Source organism: Carcharodon carcharias, chromosome 1, assembly GCF_017639515.1.
Source record: "Carcharodon carcharias isolate sCarCar2 chromosome 1, sCarCar2.pri, whole genome shotgun sequence".
In the NCBI taxonomy this organism is placed as follows: Eukaryota; Metazoa; Chordata; class Chondrichthyes; order Lamniformes; family Lamnidae; genus Carcharodon; species Carcharodon carcharias.
The window spans coordinates 210233152-210258512 of record NC_054467.1 but is presented as its reverse complement, the minus strand read 5'-3'; the positions used below and the strand labels follow the sequence as shown (position 1 = coordinate 210258512).

Genomic DNA, 25361 nt, shown 5'->3' with positions numbered 1-25361 from the left:
TGGTTCTCGGTCATCTGCAGGAATGACAGTCTATAGACCCTGGGTCTAGTGAAGTGCCTACGAGTGATGGTTCATTGTGAATCTTCAGCAGCATGCACAACTAGCTCTGCTGCTCCTTCATCTTGAGGGAGATGCTTCTCCCTGTGCCAAGCCAATGTTCCATTCGCTCTCTTCTTCTTCTCTGGTCTCTGTAAGCCATGACCCATACCTCTAAATCACCAGGCTCCATGATCCTGTAGGATCAAAGAGAGAGACACATGGGTTAGCATGGGTATACTAAGAGCATCGCTTGGTTAAGCCTGAAGGCCCCTTCACGCATGCAGGAGAGTGCTGGCCAGCACTTGGATGGCCAGTGTGTAGTGCACTCATTGGCTGTCTGAAACCCCACCCACCTCCACCCCACACAACTTGCCCGATAGGCGGCAGCTTTGGCCATTGGACTGCATGCTGTGCTTTCAGCTCAGCTCAAGCGCAGGCATTTTCCTAACCTGCACTGCAAGGCTGCGCTGTTAGCTTGAATCATAAGGGATACTGGTCCAAACCTTCATAAAGACATTGCAAGGGGCTGTGAGCACTTCCACCAGTGACTGTGCCATGGCCACCTTTTGCAAGTGGATTGTACAACTTGCCCAGTCGGCCAATTGCTCTGCTGCCCCTTAAAATGCACATTAATTTGCAGTCTGCCCCAAGGGGTGAAAAGTTCTGGAGCATTTGTTGACACTTCCATGCTTTTGCGTTGCTTGAGTGGGCAGAAACGCTTCAGAGGGCTGACTCCAAGCATGTCAATGGAGCTGCAGCTGAAAAGTCTCAGCTGCAGAAGAATGCTCACTTTTGACCAGCTTTTTCCACTGTGTGGCTGCTTCCCTCCCCCAGCTCCTGCCCACATGTACTTAAGTATTTCCTTCAATCTGCCTGTGCTGCCTTGCCCCAGCACTGCACTGGAAGCCAGCCGGGAAAAAGCAACTTGCCTGTCCCCTGCAAATGCACAGTGCCTCTTGATGAGCTACAGGTGATGCTCGTGAGCGCTGTGCAAGGTTGCCTGCGCTCGCCTCCGAGATCCCCTCGCAGTTTAGGTCGCCAGCTGCACGCCTTTTAAAGGCAGTCGTGAAGCACGCCATTCTGAAGTTACGCTGACGTGGGCGGTACATTTGATGCGAGGGAATGATTCCGGCAAGCAGAGCTTATAATTAGATGCAAATGTATTAAAATGACGTTCCTGTTGAGACCCGTCATTGACAGGTGGAGCGGATGTTCGCAAACTGGTTTCACGGTGGCGCGAAACTGATTTTTGGTCTCCAACAAGGCTGGAAAATTCTGGACGATGTGGGCAAACTTTGTTCGGGAAGTGGTGCTACACTAAGTACATTGATTCGCTAGGGGCAGGCAACGACATGGGCCGTGGCCTGTGCAGAGCTGCTCCATTATATCATTGGGCCTGCAGTGATGTCTGCCCCGAGGAAATGACATGAATGGATTTCTCCCTCAATTTAACTTAGCCAATCACTAACTCAGTGTGCCTTATAATATGCATTTCATGCAACAATGTTTTGCATGCTCATGGGAGATCCAATAATACGGATAGATAGCTTAACTCGTTCAGGTTGGCCTTGCTCTGGGGATATACTTGTATGCAATAACAATATGCCTAAGAATTTTGTTACATAAAAAGGTACGAATAGAATTGAGAAGGCGATTTGACTGGTCAAGTCTTAGGTCCCACACACCGTGTATAATCTTTTATAGACTTGTCCCAATTAGTTTAATTTCAAAGGGAATATTGAGCAAAATTCCTCCCTTGACCTGTTCCTTATGGCAACTGAGCAACATCCTCCATAATACTGGTGCATCTTGATGTCTCCACTATTCTATCCAGGCTGGTTGTTTTCCACCAATGACATTTACTGTCTCATTTAAAGCTGTTCATGCTTGCCAGTTTCCTGCAATGCATTGGCAGTTTACGATAGTTATAATTGGGTACAAAATTGAGCTTACAAAGGTTACATCTAGTAATTGGCTGAATAGTTGAAATTAAAAAAAAGTAGTCACTGGAAAGGTATTCAAAAAAAGCACCTCAGAATAAACCTTTAAACGTTTTTTGCCTTCAATCTATTACTTGAAGAAAATTCAACTCAGTTTAGCCAGGCCTTGTAAATAGGGCTTATTAATTCAAATTAAAAAGACAGATTGATTCAGTTCTTACAGATTGAGCAGTACTGTTTCAATTTAAATAGTTAGGATGTTTTTGCATATTCCAGAATACTTCTGTCAGTATTCTTAATGAAGTATGTGGCAGATTAATTGACAATTAAGCTTTTAGAAATGCATGTTGTGATGTAACCATGGCGATCACAGCGTGCACTGATTTACTGATGCAAAATGCATATGTGGTCTCTTTAAATAATCTGTAGCAGAATAAATACTGAAATGCTTCATTTAACATGGTACACAAGATTTTTTCTAAACTTATTTAGATTGTGGGCATAGAAAGGTGTGACTAAACTAGCCTCGTTCTAGAATGCACAGAAAATAATTGACATTTTAAGTATTCATTCCTATGGAATGTTCACATTAAATAATTATGGAATACTTGTTGCATATTTAAGTAGATTCCACAAAACCTTCAAATGAGAGAAAGCTTTTCTTCAGTTCAAAAAGGTTTTTGTTTCCTTGGCTCCAAGGGAATTTTATGCTGTTCAGTTCTCTCTTCCTGATTAAGAATAGAAAGTACACTATTTGTGTGCTGCATAGAACTGTTTCTAGCCAAATTATTTGACACTTCTATTTAACACCCTGTGCAGTCCCCACATGAATATTATAACAGCTACTTATTTATTAGGATGTATTATTTTAAAATCTTGATTATAATTATGTCACTGATATAATCAAGACATTCTTTGGCACAATTCAAAAATCACAACCTTTTACTGTAAAGTTGGTAGAATTGCTTTTAGAACTTTTGTTTCTGTATGTTATGTGACTCCACCATGATGCTGTCTGGAGAGATTCTGTAATTTGAAATCTGCTAAAAATTGTGAAAAAATGTAACTTTGCAGCCAGAATAAGAATGGAATAAGAGAACACTGGGCAGAATCGTCCCAGATTTGCAGTAAGTGCAGTAGTGGGCGGGTAGAACGATGTTTTACCCGCTGGCTGCAATGCCGGGTTTTCATTCCGTATTGTCCCAAATCCACCACAACATTTATGCTCTCTTGGGAAACACGCCATTTCCATTGGCCCGCCCGCCCGCCATCATGGCAAGCGCCATATTTAAAGTCCAGCCACAACCACACATCTCAGTGCTTCCAGACCACCACTGCTGCACGGAAGACATTACCCTGAAACTGGAGAAGACTGCAGCCCCCAGACAATCCCTCGAGTGCCTTATGAATGCCGTGGAATCCCACCGGGATGTCCTCTACCCCGGCGCTGGCCGCAGCATGGGCAGCAACAGCACTAACCCAGCTTGGGAGGCGTGGCAGCGGTGGTCAGCGCCAACGCCCTTCAACATAGGACAGTCACCCATGCCGCAGTTGGATGAATTATCTCCTCCGTTCCGCTCAGGTAAATGACTCTTCTGATCACTTTCAACTCTCACACTCACAAACCCCATCACAAATCCACAGGGCCCTCACTCACTGCTCGTTCAAGAGACATCACCATTCGCTCTCTCTCACTCACTGTCATTGCTCTCATCCTGTCCATAGGACCGCTTAGCACCCACACAGGCCAGGCATACTTATCATCTGGCCTGGCAGGTGTCCTGCTTACATTTTTTCCATCTCTGTTCATGCAGCACAAGCTGGTACAAAACAAGAGGGAGAGGTCACAGACCGGTGGCGGAATGCGCGAAATCAAGGTCCTCGCAGAGGCATCCAACTGGCTGGCAATGACCTGGACTGGTCCTGTGCTGGCGGTGAGGTCGGCAGTGCTCTACCCAGTGAGGGTCAAGCAGTTAAACATCCACTAGACAACCATGCTGTGAGTGATGTGTCCTCTTTCACAGACCGCTGCCATGCACTGATTATCTTCCCTTGGTTTCGCAGGCACATCTGCCAAACAGCCAACAGAGTCCATGACCCAGGACGTCCAATCAAGCCCCACAGAAACCTCTGAAAAGGAACCTGAAGGCGCTCACCCACACCCTCCACCAGTGCAGAGAAACACACTCGGTGGGACCTAGCATAGAATAGCCCTGAGATCACAATCTGGTGAGCACATTGCACCGTTCGATCCACAGCAGCTGGAGGCAAGGACTTCCCGGGTTTCTGGCACTCGGAGGATGCTGGAGGCCAGAACTTTGCTGAGTCCGAGTCAGATGACGAGCCTCTGGACTTGGTCACGTCACAGTTGCTTGAGCTGGCATCCATAGGGAGGAGGATCAGCAGGTGCACCCCCTGGGGCCATCCATCCAGGTGACTCCAAGAGCATCAGGCCCATTCGAATCACCTCCTCCTGTGACCTCAGCAGCTCCAACTCCACCAGGTTGTAAAGGGTGCAGCAGACGACAACGATCCGTGACACCCTCTGCAGACTGTATTGCAGGGCTCCACCAGACTGGCCAAGGCACTGGGACCTTGTCTTCAGCATCCCAATGGTCTGCTCCACCAACTTGCAAGCTGGAGCACGAGCCTCGTTAGACTGTCACTCTGCCGCAGTCTGGGGTCACTGCACAGGTGTCATAAGCCACGGCCTCTGCGGGTAGCCCTTGTCCCCGAGGAGCCATTCTTACAGTTTCTGTGGACCTTGGAAGACTCCAGGGATCTGTGACTGACCAAGGATGTAGGCGTTATGCACACTCCCTGGAAACCGTGCGCACACCTGCAGGATGCATTTCTGGTGGTCGCATACCAGCTGCACGTTCAGTGAATGGAGCCCTTTGCAGTTGAGTAGTCCGCCATGTGTTGTGAGGAAATCTGAGCACCACATGAGTACAACCGATTGCACCCTGAACCTGTGGGAATCCTGAGACCTGGGCGAATCCAATCGTTCTTACATCCTGGCTGTCCTGAACCCAGGTGAAATGCACAAAGTTGTGTGCCCTCGCAAAAGTGGCACCTGTGACCTCATGGATGCATTTGTGGGTGGTGGCTTGAGAGATTCCACAGAGATCACCTGTGGAGCCCTGAAAGGAGCCATTGGCCTAGAGGTTGAGTGCTGGGGTTGATTTTCACGGCCACTGGCAGTGGTTGCCCTCCATGTCCCTGTGGCGCCAAATCCTGCAGTAAGTGGCAGATGTAACCGACCAGTTCTCTAGACATGTGCAGTCGTCAGCGACACTGGTTCTCGGTCATCCGCCAAAATGAAAGGCGGCGTCTATAGACCCTGGGTGTCGCCAGGCACTGACTCGCTATGGCTCTTGGGCGCCTGTACGGGAGCCCCAGATGCCCCTTCTTCCTGAGGTTGCTGCTCCTGCCTCAGTCAGGAGCCTCAGTCGCTTTCTCCTCCGTCGTCTTCGTGCTCTGTAGGCCATTCAGACATACACCTAGTTTACCAAGCTCCGTGATCCTGATGTACTCGTCCTGCAGGATGAAAGAGAGACACGTGGTTAGTATGGGTGTTCTGTTGAAGGGTCATGAGGACTCGAAACGTCAACTTTTTGCTCTTCTCCGCCGATGCTGCCAGACCTACTGAGTTTTCCCATGTATTTCTGTTTTTGTTTTGGATTTCCAGCATCCGCAGTTTTTTGTTTTTATATTATTATTTTTTAGTACTAAGAACCTGTCGTGGTTAAGTGCGATGGCCCCTTAACGCTTCCCAGAGAGTGCTGGCCACCACTTGGATGGCCAGAAATTAGTGTGTTGCATGCCTGGCTGAAACCCCACCCACCTCCGCCCCACTCTACCCAGCCGATTGGCCGCCGATTTGCCCACTTGACTGCATGCTGTGCTCTCAGCTCAGGCATTCTCCTAACCCGCGCTGCAAGGCTGCACTGTTAGCTTAAACAGTTGGGGAGATTGGTCCAAACTAGGATGCTGACATTGCAGGAGGCTGTGAGCACCTCCACCAGTTCCATGTCCAGCTTTAGTGAGGAGATTATACAGCAGGTACAGCTGTCCACTAAAATGCTTGTGAATTTGCAGTCTGTGCTGGAGGTGGTGGGGGGTGCGCAGGATGGTGGGGGGCAGGCATGGGGGAGGGGGCTGACCTTGCCACCCCATCCCTCCACCACCAGTACCTCAAAGGCAGGGCTGCCCTGAACGCACCAACTCACCCCCACCCCCTCAAAGTTGCCCTGACGCTCCTGAATCTTGAAACCCAATTGGCGACCCTGGTGAGCGCTGCACAACGTTACTGTGTACTCACCTCCAAGTTCCCCTCAAAGTGCAGCCCGCTAAGTGCACGCTTTTTATGTGCTGTTGTGAAACACATCGCATGCTTTTCTGCCGACGGGGTGGGGGAGGGGGGAGCGATCCAGCACTGGGTGACGATTCCGGTGGGCTAGCCTGATAATGATATGCTGATATATTGCAATGAGGTTCCTGATGTCTCATGTCAGGAAATGCGGCCTGCCGTCGGTGGGCTGAGTGGACAGTCGCGAACTGGTTTCCTACTTCCGTAAAACCGATCGAACCAAATTATCCACTCGCCACCGATCACACCCGACACCAGCGGACATGGAAAATTCCATCCACTGTTTTCCTCCCCTCTTCTGTCAACTTGATCATAGTCATGTTGCGGGATGCAGCCAAGCAAAAGTCCAATGTTTCACCACAGGAATAAGAGAAACAATCTTAGAGAGAGTCCGCTTTGGCTAACACTCTTGTAGATCACTAGTGAATGAGAAATTAGCTCCCTTGTGTACTCTTGAGGGCTAAGAAGAAAATTATGAACTCTTTATCCTTATTTTTAAAAAATGAACTCTCAACAATTGATTGCACGTCGGGTTAATAAACTGTGGAAGTCTGTATTAGGTGCTGCTTACAATTTTTCAGTGGATTTTAAGAAAAAGACAATATTTTGTCAGGCAATCCTTAAATGCCTATTTATTGTGCTAAATACTATAGCTACATGTTGTGTGAGCGTGATTAAACACGTTAATCCTTTTGAACAATGAGCAGCTTTTGAATCTCCTGATCAATTAATCTTCTATTTTTATGGTGGAAAACATGAGATATCATCTGTCCCCTGTCAACTTTAAACCGATGTGTTCTTAATCAAGTGAAATGTTATGCTTCTCAAACTAACCCCAGGAGATTGAACTAAAAGCCTTGCAAGATTGCTTTGGCATGTAATATTTTATTATATTGAGAGGAAAATGCAGAAGGGAAAAAAATCCAAAAGAAATAATTATACAACTTTTGACATCTGTAAGCTTCATTTTGGCATGGGCAGGTAGAACAATCCAAACATGAGATTCCTGAATTCCTGATGGTAATTGCCCAGTAATTTCATCTAATGTGTTTATTTTCAGTGGAACATAACTGAAACCTTAACAGAAACTGTACTTGTTTTTAAAGAACAATAGTTGCATAACTCAAGTAACCTGCAAATATGACAGCGTATCCAGCAACACTAAAGGTAGATCCAACATCCCAAATACTCATATTAAAATAAAACAAGATTATACAATTGACATGAAAAGACAAACTGTAAATGCTGGAAATTAGGGCACATTGAAAATGTACAAGTCTGTTAGTAACATGAGATGGTGCTTTTTAAGTTAAAGCCCTTGAAAAAGGGGTTTGATTATTAAATTCCGGCCCCCAGCTTTGAAAATTTCCCTAAACTGAGACTTTTCCTCATGCAGTCGAGTAGGTCCATGATTGTGCCTGGCTCATTTCCCATACCTGCTCAACCAATGGCTGGGCTTTACGCTTTCACCTTCTATCCTATTGGCTTGTGCATTTGCTTGTTTGTCTTCTAATATTTCTGCTGTCTATAGTTTGATCCCTCTTGCAAGGGCAAGAGACGAGGCTGTAATGCTCTTGGGCAACTTCAGCCCTACTCAGCCTGCACCTGAGATTCCCGCTATTATTGATGCCAATGTCAAGCTCATTTACTTAATCCTACATGCAACTAAGTAGACTGGATAGAGACACAATGGGCCCTGTCGAAGACCTGTGTTCCCAGAGCTAGATGTTCTCTTGGTCACACCGGTAGTGACACTAACTTCTACTTGACCAATGAAGAAAATTGCCCAGGCCTGTCCTATCCACGAAAAGCAGCATACAACTAATTTGACCAATTGCTACGCTATCATCCACTTCCCAGCCACCAGCTAATTGATGGAAGAAGTCTTAAATAGGTCTATCGGTGATAGCTACTCATAATAACATACTCAGATCAGGTTCTGTCAGATGCTTTCAATTCCCAATCTTATCTTAGCTGTGATACATCTATGAGTGCAATAGTTAAATGCTAGTGAGAGTAACTGTCTCAATGTCAGGGCAGCATTCGACTGCAATTCAACATTCAATGTGGCTCAATACGACACACACTCTCAGAGTCCATCAAGACTTTTCAAAAATAAATTTCAAATCCAATTTGCTCGAAGTTAAAATATTAATGATCTTTTCTGTGCACAGAGGTGATATGTGAACTTTTTTTCTGCAACTCTGCATTTATTTGGAATTCTAGGAAGGTTTTACACCACTGATCCAGGCTGCACAGAGCAACCATGCTGAGGTGTGTCATTACCTGATAGACCAAGGAGCAGATATTGATGCAAGAGACAAGAATGGCAGGTAATATGCTGCATTAATTCAGAATGTGTGTAATTTTTTTTAAAAGCATAATTACATAATTTTGGAATATTTAGTTCGTTTTGTTTTACCCTAGTCCCATTCTCAGCCTCCTGCTAATTATATCTTTGCAACAGAATACAATTGCATTCTAAAGCAATATGAGCTTGACTGCACTAAATATGTAGAAATGTAATACAATTTGTGATAACTAAGACAATCTGTTTGGGCATTCACTGTAAACACTTGAATAGTGTGCATCAGTTTGTGATTGGCTGTACGTATCGACTTGTGATAGGCTGAATGTGTCATTGACGTCATGCATCACTGCATCTTCATAGAGCAAGTAGCAAATCACTGTGTTTCCATGACATGCAATGAGACACTGGGGGTGCTCATTTTTTAACATTGCAGGCAGATTTACGTTTCTGCAACTTAAACACAAACCTCCATTTTGTAATGTGTGTAATTTTTGTAATTGGCCATTTTACAAAATTAGTTTTACTTTACAAAATTAAACTTGTTCTAGATGTAATGTGGTTTATAACAAGGTTAAGTAAGTAACTTTGCAAGAATCTGTTTCTAAATTGATGTATCGAGGTGTGCTTAACATTTTTTTACAGATTGTCTTCGCCAGTAGTAACTAAATTGCAATGTAAGAATGCAAGCATTTTGCATGCAAAAAAATGTCTTTTAACCTCTCACAATTTTTTTAAATTAATCTCACATACCTGCTTTCACCATTACTCAATCCCTTCTCTTTCACCGGAAAGCAACTAATTGTCTCTTCATCCCATTTATACTGTCAGCTTCATTGACCTTCCCTGGTAACTCATTTCATAGCTCTATTAGCCTTTGGAAAATATGTACCCCCTTTCTCACGCCTAACATGCTAATCTTCAAATTTATAGCCATGATATTTGAAGTAGTTAAAGTATATCTGAATCAGCTTTCTAATTTCCCTTCATGATTTTGAAAACTCTAGTTAGATCACTTTGAAATCTGTTTTCTAATGAAAATTAGCATAACTTCCTTAGCTTTTTCTTATAATCTATAGTTCTAGTAACCAGCAGCAAGCTTATAGCTTGCCTGTAAATCTTCTGGAGGTTGATATTTTTCCAGCTATTTGTTGACCACACCTATAGCTGAGGTCTAACTGATGTGCCTGATCTCACTACTAGTATGCCAGTCTACATTGGTTTTCCTGTGATACATAAATCAGAGGATTGAGTTTATTCTGGTGGCCAAATGATACTTCCATTTCAGTCACTCAGCTCATATGTCAGGGCTGCTGTTTAAAAAAGCATCCTCAACCCGTTTTGCAACCATGTGGTAGTGAAGCAGGGGCAGTAACAGGAAGTGAAGTACGTGAATGGTTAAATGAGTTGTACGTTGCCAGATAGCATTACAGGGCAGAGTGGCAAAATGCACATTGAGTAACACAGCCAGAGCAGCATGGGGGGGAGGGTAAAAAAGATCTACCTCTCATGCAAACTAATTTTAAAGTACTTTCCTATTTTGATAAAAAAAATTCCTTGATATATTAGAGGGAGAATCTGGAAATTTCATATTTTTAAAACGTTTGATGAGTAGCTTCTGAAAATGACAAATGATCGAGTTATCTAAATAGGTGTTAATAGGCACACTCAAAAAATTCCTTGCATATATTAGAGGGAGAATCTGGAAATTTCATATTTTTAAAACATTTGATGAGTAGCTTCTGAAAATGACAAATGATCGAGATTATCTAAATAGGTGTTAATAGGCACACTCATAAAATTCAATAAAAATGCTGTTATTCTGTTATAAATGTGAAACCTGAATAACCATGACAGGCAATAAGAATGAATGGAGCTAAAAGCATTTTAAAATAATGGAAATTGAATGTTTTAATGCAACAAGGCATCATTGTGATTATCATTGTAAAGGTATCATTGTGTAATATTTTCCACTAGCTATCATGCTATCCTATCTATGGTAGAATATTGCCCTATTTCAGTGACAATGCTGCTTTTTAATTTTCAGGATCATCTTATCCCAGCAGTGAATCTGAGAGAAGTATTGCCTTTGGAGTTAAATAACTAAGTAAAAAGGATTGAGCAGTACTGCTTCACAGCCCATCTGGTGACCTGTAAATGTATTTATGTATCTATAAAGACCAAATTCTTTAGCTCTCTGACAAAATTTACTCGCGAAATTAGGAGAATTTAGATCTCCAGAGAAACGAATTGAGTTGTAAACTTGTATTTAAAACCATTTTTAAATGGTTTAAATAAGTTGCAGCACTAATGGAAAACTGTTCTGTTTCAAGATCCTTAGAACCCATTGATGCATTTATATCAGACTGCCGCATTGGAGGAAGCCCTTCCTAGTTGCAGTGCTGTTACATAAATCAGGTGCACCTGATGTTTTACTGGACGGACAGTTTTTCCTCCATCACCAGAGGCGCAATGCCCGTCACCAACAAACTGATGCAGGTCATAATTTTTCTTGATTTTGTTGGTGACTTCTGAACAACTGGTCAATTTTTCATGAGTGCAGCTAGAACTGGGGGCCATATGTTTAAAGAAAGTCATTAATAAATCCAATAAGGAACTTCGAACAAATTTCTTTTCTCAGCGCTGTTAGAATGTCGAACTTGCTATCATATGGCACAGCTGAGGTGAATAACATAGACGTATTTAAGGACAAGTTGGGGTATGGTAGCATAGTGGATTTGTGTTACTGGACTGGTAATCCAAGGCCTGGTGTCATGATCAAATCCCACCGCAGCAAGTGAGAAATTTAAATTCAATTAATTAATCTGGGAGAAAAAGGTAGCATCAGTAATGGATTGTCGTAAATACCCATTTAGTTCAAGAATGCCCTTTAGGGAAGGAAACCTGCTATTTAGCAGTCTAAAGCTCTCAACATCAATATCTAATTTCTCTAATAGGTTATTTGATGACTTTCCTTATCAAGAAAGTACTGTCTAAGAGGAGAGGAGGCCCGGGAGAAAGAACATCAGCTGCTAGGCAATTGCAACAGAAGGTGTACAGATAACTATGGATAACAAGGAGCTGGAGGGTTGAAGCTTATAAATTGAATAGAATTGTGACATAAAAGTACAAGTATAATTTGATCAATCTGCAAGTCAGAGGATAGAAGCAAGCTGGTATAAAAGCAGACCAAGAATGTGAACAGTTTGGCAAGAAAAGTCTGTATTCAGACTATTAAATGTACATTTCCTCTTAATGTAATATGTTTATGGGATTTGTTTTGACAGGGCCTGCTAACTAAATACATCTTCTAAACTGAAGTCATGGGCTGCTCCTTTTAATGCTGCCCATTCTTTATGGTTTTTCTTTTCATCCTATTCCCAGAAGGAATTTGAAATACTGAATTTGTGAGGTTAGGACACGATGTGATGCAGCATCAGAGATAACAGATTCTTCTGTGTTTTGTGCCAACTAGCCAAAGGCATTGTAATTTGCCCCCCCCCCCCCCCCCCCCCCCCGCCCCCATGCCACACACAGGCCAAACAATAGAATGATATACAGCAAGCATCCATTCACTGAAATATTAACCTTGTAAATTCATATTGGGCAGCATTTAATGATGAAGAAAGAGGCAGTCACGCAAGCAGAAATCTGACCAGTTCAGTTACAGACTCATTCTTAATCTGCGAAATGTTGTAATCAGGAATTGTATATTGTTTGTAATTATAAACAGATTGGTCATTCTTATAAGGGTAAAATTAAACTTTTTTAAAAATTTATTCTTTCTTGTGATGTGGGCATCACTGGCAAGGCCAGCATTTGTTACCCATCCCTAACTACCCTTGAACTGAATGACTTGGTCAGCTATTTCAGAGGGCAGTTAAGAGTCAACTCAGTTCCTGACTTCTTTCCAGCCTTGGTTCAAACATTGACAAAAGAGCTGAACTCCCAAGGTGAGGTGAGAGTGACTGCCCTTGACATCAAGGCAGCATTTGACCAAGTGTGGCATCAAGAGCCCTAGCAAAACTGGAGTCAGCTGGAATTATGGGAAAAATTCTCCACTGGTTAGAGTCATAACTAGCATACAAGGGAAGATGGTTGTGGTTGTTGGAGGTCAATCATCTTAATCCCAGGACATCACTGCAGGAGCTCATCAGGGCAGTGTCCTAGGCCCAACTATCTTCAGTTATTTCATCGATGACCTTCCTTCTTTATAAGGTCAGAAGTGGGGATGTTCGCTGATGATTGCACAATGTTCAGCACCATTTGCAACTGCTCGGATACTGAAGCAGCCCATGTCCAAATGTAGCAAGACCTGGACAATATCTAGGCTTAGGCGGACAAGTGGCAAGTAATATTCACGCCACATAAGTGTCAGGCAATATCCATCTCCAACGAGAGAGAATCTACCCGTTGACCTAGTTGCTCAATGGCATTACCATCACTGAATCCCCCACTGTCAATATCCTGGAGGCTACCATTGACCAGAAACTGAACTGGACTAGCCATAGCTACAAGACCAGGTCAGAGGCTAGGAATCCTGCGATGAGTCACTCACTTCCTGACTCCCCATAGCCTGTCCACCATCGACAAACAACAAGTCAGGAGTGTGATGGAATACACCCCACTTGCCTGGATGAGGACAACTCCCACAACACTCAAGAGGCTTGACACCATCCAGGACAAAGCAGCCTGCTTGATTGGCACCACATCCACAAACATTCACTCCCTCCACCACTAACACATAGTAGCAGCAGTGTGCTCTATCTACAAGATGCACTGCAGGAACTCACCAATGCTTCTTTGACAGCACCTTCCCAATCCATGACCACTGCAATCTAGAAGGACAAGGGCAGCAGACAGATTGGAACAACACCACCTGGAAGTTCCCCTCCAAGACATTCAGCCTCCTGACTTGGAAATATATCACCGTTCCTTCACTGTCATTGGGTCAAGCTCTGGAACTCCCTTCCTAACAGTACTGTGGGTGTACCTACACCACGTGGACCGTAGTGGTTCAAGAAGGCAGCTCACCACCACCTTCTCGTGGGCAACTAGGGATGGGCAATAAATGCTGGCTCAGCCAGCGAAGCCCACATCCCATGAATGAATTAAAAAAAACACATTGCAATGGACCCTGGAATCACATGTAGGCCTGACCACGTAAGGTTGGCAGATTTCCTTCCTTGAAGGGCATTAGTGAACCAGGTGGGTTTTTATGACAATCAGTGATAAGTTCATGGTCACAAACACTGATAATGGCTAATAATTGCATTTAAATTCCACTAGCTGTAGTGGTGTGATTTAAACCCATGTACTCAGCAGATTAACCTGGGCCTCTCATTTACTAATCCTGTCACATGTCCACTGCACCACTATCTCGCCATATAAACTTATATGCAACTCTTCACTAGATAACAAACGTAGTAAACCTGATGCCTTCAGTTATTTAACCTTTTCCTGTGTATTTGCAAAGGTTGATTAGATTAGTGTTATACAACCTCCTTGTCTTCATGGCACAAATAGGTGCTTTGCCCTGGAGCATTGGAGGCCACCTATAAACTTCAAATCCTTTTGTTCAGTAATTTATATTATTTCCAATTGCTCAGATCAAGGAATCTTGGTTTTCTGATTCAGAACATATTCGCCAATGACACAACTGTGTTACAGTCAGTCTCCAATCTTCCCAAAATTCACACAAGGCAAGCCAACAGATAGGAATAAGCCAATAGAGCTTTGTTGCCTGGAATTCAAGACAGGGTTGGGCTACATATGGCAACAATAGCTTAAACCAGACTCCCACTTCTTTCGTTTCATGCCATCTGGATATTGGTACACAAGCAGCTACCGATGAATGTTGAGTTATCCAGAAAAGAGCAGTATAGTGCACAAAATTACCAGCGGTTGTGAATGGCAGAACAACAGGAGAGTTACAGTAACCCAAAAGGTTAATTATTAACTGATTGCTGTAGTATGATTAACTTGCTTGTGTTAGACACAGTACTTCCTGGATACAAATTCTGAGAAAAGAAGCAAATAGGGAATTGAAACAAGGAATGAGAGAAATGGTTTGAAGTTTGAGGGAACTTTATGGTTGAAAAGCAGAAAAGTGTTTGAAAAGAAAGAGCAACAAACTAAAGTTTTAAGAATGGAGGAATTGATTTCCTTTTACAAAAAGGAAAAAGTAATCTTTCCTTACAACTTTGCCCTTGCACATCTAAGAGAATGGTTGATGAGATGTTCTCAAGCTTTTATTGCTACCTTCCTATCGAGTGCTAAGTGGTGTGTTAGCATGCTCTATTTATATATTATATATATACTGGTAGGTCTTATCTTGGCACCAGCCTTTTGGGTGTTGGAAACTTGCTGCGGAACATGTTGGACCTCTCATTGTTGTAGTGTTTTGAAGCACCAAACTGGTGTGTTACTGTTGCTCCTTGGAATAAGAACTTTTTAATCTCCCAACCTCGGATGGCCCACTTCTACCTCCTCCCCAAAATCCACAAACAGGACTGTCCCAGCAGACCTATCATGTCAGCCTGTTCCTGCCCCACAGAACTCATTTCTTGCTATCTTGACTCAATTCTCTCTCCCCTTGTCCAGTCTCTTCCCACCTACATCTATGATTCCTCTCACGTCCTACATCATATCAATAATTTCCAGTTCCCTGGCTCCAACCGCCTCCTCTTCAACATGAACGTTCAATCCCTCTACAACTCCATCCCCCATCGGGATGGTCTGAGGGCTCTCCTTTTCTTCCTCAAACAGAGGCCCGAACAACCCCCATCCACTTCTACTCCTCTGTCTGGTTGAACTTGTTCTCTCACTGAACAATTTCACTTTAAACTTGTCTCACTTCCTCCAAATAAAAGGTGTGGCTTTGGGTACCCACATGGGCCTCTATATGAGGTATGTGGACCATTCCTTATTCCAGTCCTACTCAGGCCCCCTCCCACAACTGTTTCTCTGGTACATCGATGACTGCTTAGGTGCCACTTCATGCTCTTGTCTGGATCTGGAAAAATTTATTAATTTTGCTTCCAATATCCACCCCTCCATCATTTTCACGTGGTCCATCACTGACACTTCCCTTCCCTTCCTTGACCTCTCTGTCTCGATTTCTGGTGATAGACTGTCCACCAATATTCTTTACAAACCCACTGACTCCCACAGCTACCTTGACTACTGCTCCTCACACTCCGCTTCCTGTAAGGACTCCATCCCATTCTCTCATTTGCTTTGCTTCCGTCGCATCTGTTCTGATGATGCCACTTTCAAAACAGTTCCTCTGACATGTCTTCCTTTTTCCTTAACCAAGTTTTTCCACTCACAGTGGTTGACAGGGCCCTCAATCGTATTCAGCCCATCTCCCGCGCATCCGCCCTCACACCTTCCTCTCCCTCCCAGAACCATGATCGGGTCCCCCATGTCCTCACTTATCACCACACCAGCCTCCGCGTTCAAAGGACCATCCTCCGATATTTCTGCCAACTCCAGCATAATGCCACTACCAAACACATCTTCCCTTCACCACCACCGCCCCGCCGCCACCCCCCCCCCCCCCCCCCCCCACACACAACCAAACACCCTGACGTCTTTCCACAGGGATTGTTCCCTCCGGAACACCCCGGTCTACTACTCCATCATCCCCTACACCTCAACCCCCTCCCACAGCACCTTCCCATGCAGCCACAAAAGGTGCAACACCTGCCCCTTTACTTCCCCTCTCCTCACCATCCAAGGGCCCAAATACTCCTTTCAAGTGAAGCAGACTGGGTGACCGCTTTGCGGAACACCTTCAGTCTGTCCGCAAGCATGACCCAGACCTCCCTGTCGCTTGCCGTTTCGACACACCACCCTGCTCACATGCCCACATGTCTGTCCTTGGCCTGCTGCAATGTTCCAGTGAAGCTCAACGCAAACTGGAGGAACAGCACCTCATCTTCCAACTAGGCACTTTACAGTCTTCTGGAGTTAATATTGAGTTCAACAATTTCAGATCATGAACTCTCCTCCATCCCCACCCCCTTTCTGATCCCCCTTTTTCCAATAATTTATATATTTTTTCTACAAATATATTTTTTTCTTTTCCCACCTAATTTTAAATTTATTTCGATCTATTGTTTCATCTCCACCTTTTAGCCCATTTCGATCCTTTCCCCCACCCCACCCGCACTAGGGCCATCTGCCATTAGCTTGCTTCCCTTCATGTCCCCATTAGCACATCCTTTAGATAATATCACCACCGTCAACACCCCTTTGTCCTTTTGTCTATGACATCGTTGGCAGTCTCTTCTTGGCCCCCTATCGAGCTCTCCTGTCCCACCCACCCCACTCTACCAGTTTATATTTGATCTCATTTCTATATGTCTTAGTTCTGATGAAGGGTCATACGGACTTGAAACATCAGTTGTATCCCTCTCCGCAGATGTTGTCAGACCTGTTGAGTTTTTTCAGGAACTTTTGTTTTTGTTCAAGAACTTTTTAACATTGCCTGTTTAGGCAGAAAGTAACTGTAACCCTATAGTATAAAGGTAACCAAATAATCTAACCATTATCACATTTACCACATTTTTAAAACTCCATCCTAAGCACTCTATTGGCATTCTTAATCTCATTATATCTTTTGATTAGAGGAATTTTCACATTTTTTCCACTACTGAACGTACCTAGAATAAACTATTTCTCCTTTTCATGTCAAAGTCTTGTTTGTGCCTCAAAAGTTCTTAATTTGCTATAATGGCTGTATTGATTCCATACTTGTTTATTGCTTTTGGAAGCAGACTCTTTTATTCCTGGAGAGTATAGAGCAAGAAAAAATTTGTAGTTGTTGTTCAATTAGAGTAATAGTTGGCCTCCAGTTCCCTCCTTTCTGTTGCCATCTTTCTTAGCAGCCTTTGTTTATTAATACAATGGTCAGAGCTGTTGGGCTGTTTCCTCCCTTGTTCTGTCTAAACTCTAAATATGTCATACGCAAGCTCTTCCTCTTCCTCCACCCTGTATTGCCTGTGTTTTGAAATTGGAGGTTAGGTTTTCCCAGCCCTTTGGCGATGGGGTTGGAAAAGTAGCAGGCTGGGGGGTAGGCAGCTTGGAAAATGATGGGTAGCCTTGTCAGAACACCTCCCCAGCACGTTACCAATGTCAGTGAGCTTCCCGCAGGATCTGCTGCCTGCTCCATGAGGTTGGACAGCCAATTAGGGTGATTAAGGCTTTAATTAAAAATGATTTTGCAGTATCATCAGAACTTGCCCACCAGTAGGGCAGACGTTCTTGCTGCACGCAGAGGTCACCAGCTTGTTTGAGATGGCCTCCCTGCAGCAGACCAGGGGTCCAACGTCGGACCAAAAAGCTCCATGCCAGAATAATGGGACTGCATGGATGAAAAGTCGTAATCATGGCTACGTCCAACCCTATGGAAGGGTATTCCCCCAACCACCTACCCTGCCATCCCCTCCCCCTCCTCTCCCCTGGTGTCCCTACTGGTTTCAAGAGCCCTTCCATGTTGGTCCATGATGGCACCTCCACGTGGAGGTGCCTCCATGATCTCCAACCTACCTTAGTAGTGTCCTTCTCTCCTGGTGGAGCTGCTGACCCTCCAAAGCTGCCAACCCTTTGATTTGATTTCCAGCCATGGGAGCCTGTCTGCCATCCTTAATAAGATGTTAAACGTGCAGGTGGTCAATTTGGAGGAGCATGACTAGTGCATGCCTTCAGGCAGTTCTGGTAAATGTCAGAGTACGTTTGTAAACCAGGTGGTGGATCCTTAATTGTGTCAGAAAAGTGTAATAATTCTCATAATATTATTGTGATTTATTTTAAAAGTAGGTTAATAGTGGGGGTTTGGGTATTTTCTGTGTGTGTTTTGGGGTTTAGAGACAGCTGGCCTGGAGGCTTTGATTCAAGAAAAGGAAATGCGGCTTGAAATGCTAAATAGGTAAACGTGGCTGGAGTTTTAGAACGTGAGGTGAGAAGAATGTGCATTTTTATATAATTCAGGGTAGTTTGAATTTCAAAAGAGGTGGTAGGATGTTACACCTAGCCAGAGAAGCAAGGGCAAGCATTGTGTTTATTTTTCCCCAAAGGTTACTGACAATATTAGCACAACAAAAAGATTTATATTATGAGAAAAGTATAGTTTCAAAGACATATGGGAACAATGGAATTTGCATTAAAAGGGAGAAACATGTATAAAGGAGCTGAGGCTATGTGTTAGGAAAGCATTGTAAGATCTACCAGAAGTGTGATCTATTTATTTGTTTACTGTTGCCTTAACGGGGGTGGAACTGGAAACCAGATTATTTAGGGGTTTTGGGAATTATAGTAATTTGTCAACCTATGCATGTGCTTGAAACCTTTTCTTTTGCTAATAAATGTTTAATTTAGTTTTGTAAAAAGTCTCTAGAGTCTTGGCGGACTTATTTCTACTGGATTCAGGGCAGGTATCTGAAAGTAAAATATTAATTTCAAAATCGTTGTGACTGCATCATCAAGTTCCCCTCATGGATTTGATCCGCCTGGCACACGTCGAGTCATAACAATTAGCACATACAAAGAGCCTGTGAACTATTTCAGGCAGTCACCAGCACCCAAACCATCGCAGATCGAGCAAAGGTTTTAGCACAGAAAGATGGCAGGTTTTTACGTCAGAAAAATGGCTTCTCCCGCACAGCAGTTCCTTTGCCCCAACCACATCCCAAACACCTTTCCCACTTTGCCTTACAGCTTCTATGTTTTTAAAGCTCAGGTTCAGCTTCACCTAATAATTATCTCCTAATTTACCTCATCATTGCTTTTACCATGTCCAGCTCAGTATTACAATTATGGATCTTAGTAATGCACCTTGATGTTGTTTTAAAAAAAAAACACAATAAATAGTGTAATGCACAACAAATATTTTTGAGTCGCGTGATTATCACTAAAACTAATCATTTTAATTGAATGATGTGCTCATATCGTTTGAGTGATTCACAACGTTCTCATTTCTTTACCCCGCCCTAGGACTGCTGTAATGTTGGCCTGTGAGAACGGTAGTGGAAACGCTGTCGAAATGCTGGTCAAGAGGGGTGCCAACTTGAAGTTAGTAGACGCATTGGGTCATGATGCGCTTCATTACTACAAACTCTCAGGAAATGCTGATGTCCTAAAATTCCTTCAGGCTACCCTTAAAAAGGTCTCCGAGGATGCTGGTACGTGCCCTATCTGCTTAGAATTAAGGAAACCTTTGGACTTATTTCCACTTGACACTATCCTGTTGCAGATCAATGTTCTAGAAATATGAAGCATAATTTAAAAATATCTCACTTCCTGCATTTAACATAACTCTTTGTCATTAAAAAGAAACTTTCCTGTTGTTAATAGTGCCTCTAAATTGAGCGATTTAGGAATAAGAAAGCAAACAAATTTGCAATCACTGTGTACAGGTTGAAATATATGCAATGCGCTTAGTGCTGTTTTAGCACAAATTATTTGCTTCATCTGCTCTATAGCCTTAATGGTCAAATGAAAGTTACGCATTGAATGATAATTGAGAAGCTGCCAAAGGAATTGAATGCAAAATGGTGAAATAGATCTTTGCTGTACACTCAGTAACCATTACAGGATGATAATCTGTCTGGTATTAGGTTTGCTGCATAGTAATTTCAAAGGAAAGAAAGGACTTGCATTTATATAAGGCTTCTGATGACCTCGAGATGTCCCTAAGCCAGTTAAATACTTCTGAATTGTAGTCACTGTTATAATGCAGGGAAAAGCAGCGGCCAATTTACACGTAATAGCCCACAAACAGTAATGAAATTGAAGATCAGATAATAGCTTATAACTAGCCCATTTTTCAGGCACTAATTATTGTACTAGCACTCCATAATGGCAGATAGGAAGTGCATGCAAATGTCTAGCCAGTTGTGTGCTACGGGCAATATTGGTGAAGAAAAAGCTGTGCATAGCCCATGCCTGAAATAAGCTTTAGTCCCATTGCATTTGCAGATAAGAGGTGCAATGTCAGTTTGACCGACCCCCGCAGTGTACCCTGAAGCAAAACCATACGCCTGTTACAGTGAAGCCAAGTTTTTGACATTTATTTTTCTCAATACGGAGCTCGGAAAAGCAGGAGGTCTCCTGCTGAGTCCACGTTTGATGAACATGGGCTGCAGTTTCTGCCCCTTATCCTGGCCTTTGATTTCCCAATGGATGACATCCAATCACCTACCCCTTCCCCTGCCCCAGCTTCCTAACTCCTGATAAACAAGGGGGTGAAAGTTTATCGGGGATTGTGGAGTTGAGGTTACAATCAGATCAACCATGATCTTATTGAATGGCGGAGCAGGCTCGAGGGGCCTACTACTCCTAATTCGTATATTCATATGTCTCACCCCTGGACTCCTATCTCCACCAACCACCCCCCCCCCCACCAAAACCAAAGAGCCCATTCCAACCTCCTATTTCCAGTGCTCCACCCAACCCCAGATTTAAAGAATGTAGGCTGCCGCTCCCCTCCTGTATCCTCAGTTTCCCAATGATAGAAGTACCTCAGGCCCCACCAATCAAGTGCAGGGAATATACTCTTGTGTGCACCCAAGCTTCTATCTCATTCTCGTTTTTTAAAGAAAGGAAGGTGAAACGCAGGAGTTTGTGACTTTTATAATTGCAAAATCTATATTCCTGAGAAACAAAAAGTCTCCCCATATTGTAAAATTGCTAGAAACTTCTAAAATTTAAAAGTGATAAAGGTATAATTGTGTATAGAACACATTGGCTCACATCTTCCAGTCTCCAGATGCTCAGAAACTGGATATGTTCCAGAGGAAGCGCTGTGGGATCCCCGCAAAGCCCCAATGCAAAGACTCCATGGGAAAGTTTCAACTTTCGACAGGCAATTCCCCAGCTTCCAGGACTCTCTGTGAAGCTTTTCAACTTTGAGTTAGAATCGGGACTTGGAGGGTTCCAACTTGCTTACCTGGATAGTTACCCAGAAAATATTAGGCAGAAAAAAACCATTTCCAACTGCTGGGCAACTATACAACTGACCAACCCCTCCTTCCCCCCGACTATCCCATGACTGCCACTACCACCCACCGCGACTCCCCCCAGACACTCTGAGCAGATCTTTTGACTCCTCCCCCACCAAGCCAGGACCTTTTGATTGTCCTGACCTTCCATTTCCCTGCCTCTGTTTTCCACTGCAACCTCTCCCCTCTCGAAGTCTCTATCTCCTGCACCACCGCCCCCCCCCCCCCCCCCCCCCCCCCCCCCACACCAGCCCTCTATCTTCCACGTTTTCAGCGCTCCATCGTCTCTGCCCTCTGCATTCTGAAGAGGCTCAGTTTGGAAGTCAAACCAGAAATGCAAAGCCTTGTCTTAGTGCAATAAAAATAGGAGCAGACCAGCAATCCAAAGGTGATTGCCAGTCTTTGGACGATTCAACCCATTTAAGCCTGTATTTTGCTGCCCCCTGGTGGCTCCCATTAAATAGAGGACAAATATGAGAACATACAGGGCAGAATTTTGCACTCGGATTGAACGCGGGCCCCACCGGCTCGGCGACGGGCAGTCAGCCAATCCCCACTACCGAAACACGGGGCCCCTGCCATTTTGAGTGGGAGGCCCAATTAAGGCCTGTCTGGCGGCCTGCCCGACAGGAAGCGCTGTGCACTTCCTGTGGGTGGGGGGGCTGGGTGGGGGTGCGAGATCCCCAGCTGTCAAAGTGCACATGTGCGCAAAAGTGCTGTCTCAGGGAGATTAGTGACAGTGTACAAAACTTTAAAAAAAATAGAGAAATATTAATATTATTAACATGTGCCCCGCCCCCAAATCGCCGACAGGAAAATTCTGGCCACAATGTCCTGCTTTTTTTTACAATAAGGGGCTGAATTTTCTGGCTGACGCGTGGGTGGCGGATCCCGCACGTCAGCGTTTAAAATGTCGTGCGCTGACATTGCGCGAGCGTCCCGACGTCAGCGCACGGCATCGCGATGTTTAGGTCGGCAGGTGCGCTATGCAGCGCTCGCCGTTAATTAAAGGCCTTGTTAAGGCCGTTAAGTCAGCAACTGAGGAGGATTTTGAGAAGCCAGTGTGACCTTCGACTCGGCGCATGGGCCCAACGGGCAGGTGGGTAAGTGATTTTTTTTGGATGAGGTTTGATTTCGGATTTTAAAAAGTATAATAAAGGTTTTGTGTTCTTTATTAAGAACACAATCCTTTGTGACATTTTCACATGAGGGGGACATGCTAATGATTTTTTTTATTTTTCTATCTTTAACCTTTCACCACCTTTCAGCGATCTCCCTGAGGCACCACGTAGCCTGAGGGAGATGTGCGCTCTTTCACGCACACGCGCGCTCTCACAGTTGGGGGATTTCCCCCCCCCCGCCCACACGAAGCACAGAGCGCTTCCTGCCTGACGTCACGCTGGGTGGACCTTAATTGGCCCACCCGCCTAAAATGGCGGTGGGGCCCGTTTCGGCGGCGGCAGTTGGCTTCCCCGCCGGCTGGAGATTGGGTTGGGCCCGACAAGGGCAAAATTTAGCGCAATAATTATAATTAGAAAATGAAAAATGTAAGGCCTTAGGAAGCTGTTCAAGCACAAGTCAGAAAGGATGGATTTATTATTTGACCGTTGCAGTTTGAACTTTACGGTCACCGTATTTAAGAGTGACCGAAGTAGGCTACTCAGCCCCTCGGCCATTCTTCCCATTGAATTCATTAGAACGTGCTATTTTGTATTTATATTTACCTGTGTTTGTTCCATATCTTGATCCTTACCTGACAAAAATCTATAGACCACAGTCTTGAAAATTTTAATGTACCCCCCCCCCCCCCACCCACCCTTGATTTCTCATACATATAAATTTATATTTCCAAAGCAATCATTTGATAATGTTTTGGAGCTTTTATCTGATCAACTTCTTACCTGCCAGCAGCTGTGGAAGCAATTTATAATCTGCTCCAATTGGACTTATTGAATATCATTGATTTCTTAAATTAGTCTCAACAGTGAACGAGGTGTTCTGATCTTCTATCTTTCTCTGTTGCTAGTACTGATAGGGCTTGTGATTTAGTTATGCACACGCTCTTTTTGCCCGATTCCTTTTGGGTTTTTTTTGCTGTTAACTACTTTGTTTCAGTAAGCCGAATGATGCAGAAAAGAAACTAGATCAGTACTTCATTAAAGTTATCTCTTGGAAGTTCAGATCTCTCTAAATGCTCTTCCCTCTTGACAACGAAGGGGGGAAAACAACCTTTTCCTGTATCTCTTTTATTACTCGTGAAAAAAAAAATTCATTCCCTGGATGTAATCGTCACTGACTAGGTTGACGTTTATTGCCCAACCCTAATTGTCCTTGAGAAGAAGGTGGACGGCGGCCTTCTGCTCAGTGTGGTGGAAGCACTTATACAATGCTGTTCGGTAGGGAGTTCTAGGATTTTGGGTGTGTGGTTTAGGAATGGTGGTGTTCCAAATGCACCTGCTGTCCTTGTCCTTGAAATATAAATGAAATGCTAATTAAGCACTACAAGTACTTTATAGCTAAGTGGTTCTATTTAGTTTGAATAGACGTATCTTAACGCAATCATGCTCTGTCGTGAGCATTCCCTTTCCCTAACAACTCCCATAAAGCCAGTTCAGAAGAACAATTGAGGAATGAATCTATGTCATAAGTATTGTTTCCAGTTTCTAATATAATTAATTGGTGAGCCCCAAGTCTGAATATGATTTTTATATTTTGTAAAATGTTTCCTAAGGCATGTGCGCTCTTGTTTTTTTGGGTGGAGGGAAATTAGAGTTGGGAGAAAATAAATATTTCTCTATTCTTGGATTCTTCTAATTCAGATCTGGGCTCTCTCTTCAGTGGAATCGTTGGAAGGCTTCCAGAAAAAAGATGCTTGAAATAAAAGCTTTGAAATGAGTTGCAATAAAGAGGTTTAGATCTGCATTGAATGATTTTTTATAACTAAGTGGTTAATTCACCAATAGTATGTTTATACATTAAACATAATCCCATGAATTTTTTAAAGCTTTAAATATATTTAATTGTGACAATGCTGTACTGTTAAAGTTATAAAGATTATTCTAAATAATTTTAAAGCACACAGTGAAGTCTTATTAAATTCAAAAATGATCAAAATTATGCACAGTTATATTTAAACTTATCATCAGGTCAATTCAGTCGTTGAAAATTTTAGGGATGGTGCTGGTTCATAACTTAGCAGCCAGTCAGGTTTCCTTAGCAACAAGAATACCCAGTATGACATGTTCTCTGTAACAAAGTGTAAAGTCTGATGATCTACAATAGTCACACAGGGCCCACTGTAAATGGGCAATGTATTTGAAAACTGAGGTTGGGAATTAAGACAAGAGTAACTTTATCATGGTCTAACATGATTTAGAATTATTATTTATAGACTTCAAATAAACTATTATAAATTACTTCGTTCTCACTGATGCTTGTATTATTATGCATTAATTTTCTGTTTTTTCTCTTTCTGTTTTCTACTTCAAAATAGATATGAAATCAGCACAGACATCAAAACAGGTAAAGTTATGTTTGTGATTAACATGTTGTATTATTTAAAAACAGCCTAATGATTTCTGTACTGTAGTTTTAAATATATTTCAAGCTAGAGCTTCAATAGCCATATCAGGTACTTAGCTTGAAAATCACCCTTTATACCAATGCTGTTTCTATAAGCAGTCATAATTACAATTTTT

At 43.4% G+C, this 25361-nt stretch overlaps 1 protein-coding gene across 4 annotated transcripts in view; it reads left to right on the top strand.

The window, feature by feature from the left end:
- rai14 (retinoic acid induced 14) overlaps nt 1–25361 on the top strand; it is a 249450-nt gene that overhangs the window by 180891 nt on the left and 43198 nt on the right. For all 4 annotated transcript variants that reach the window (XM_041194221.1, XM_041194229.1, XM_041194203.1 and 1 more), the window contains 3 exons: nt 8578–8684; nt 19658–19845; nt 25157–25185. In XM_041194221.1, the coding sequence (XP_041050155.1) occupies nt 8578–8684; nt 19658–19845; nt 25157–25185 (324 nt within the window). The remainder of the gene's footprint in view (nt 1–8577; nt 8685–19657; nt 19846–25156; nt 25186–25361) is intronic.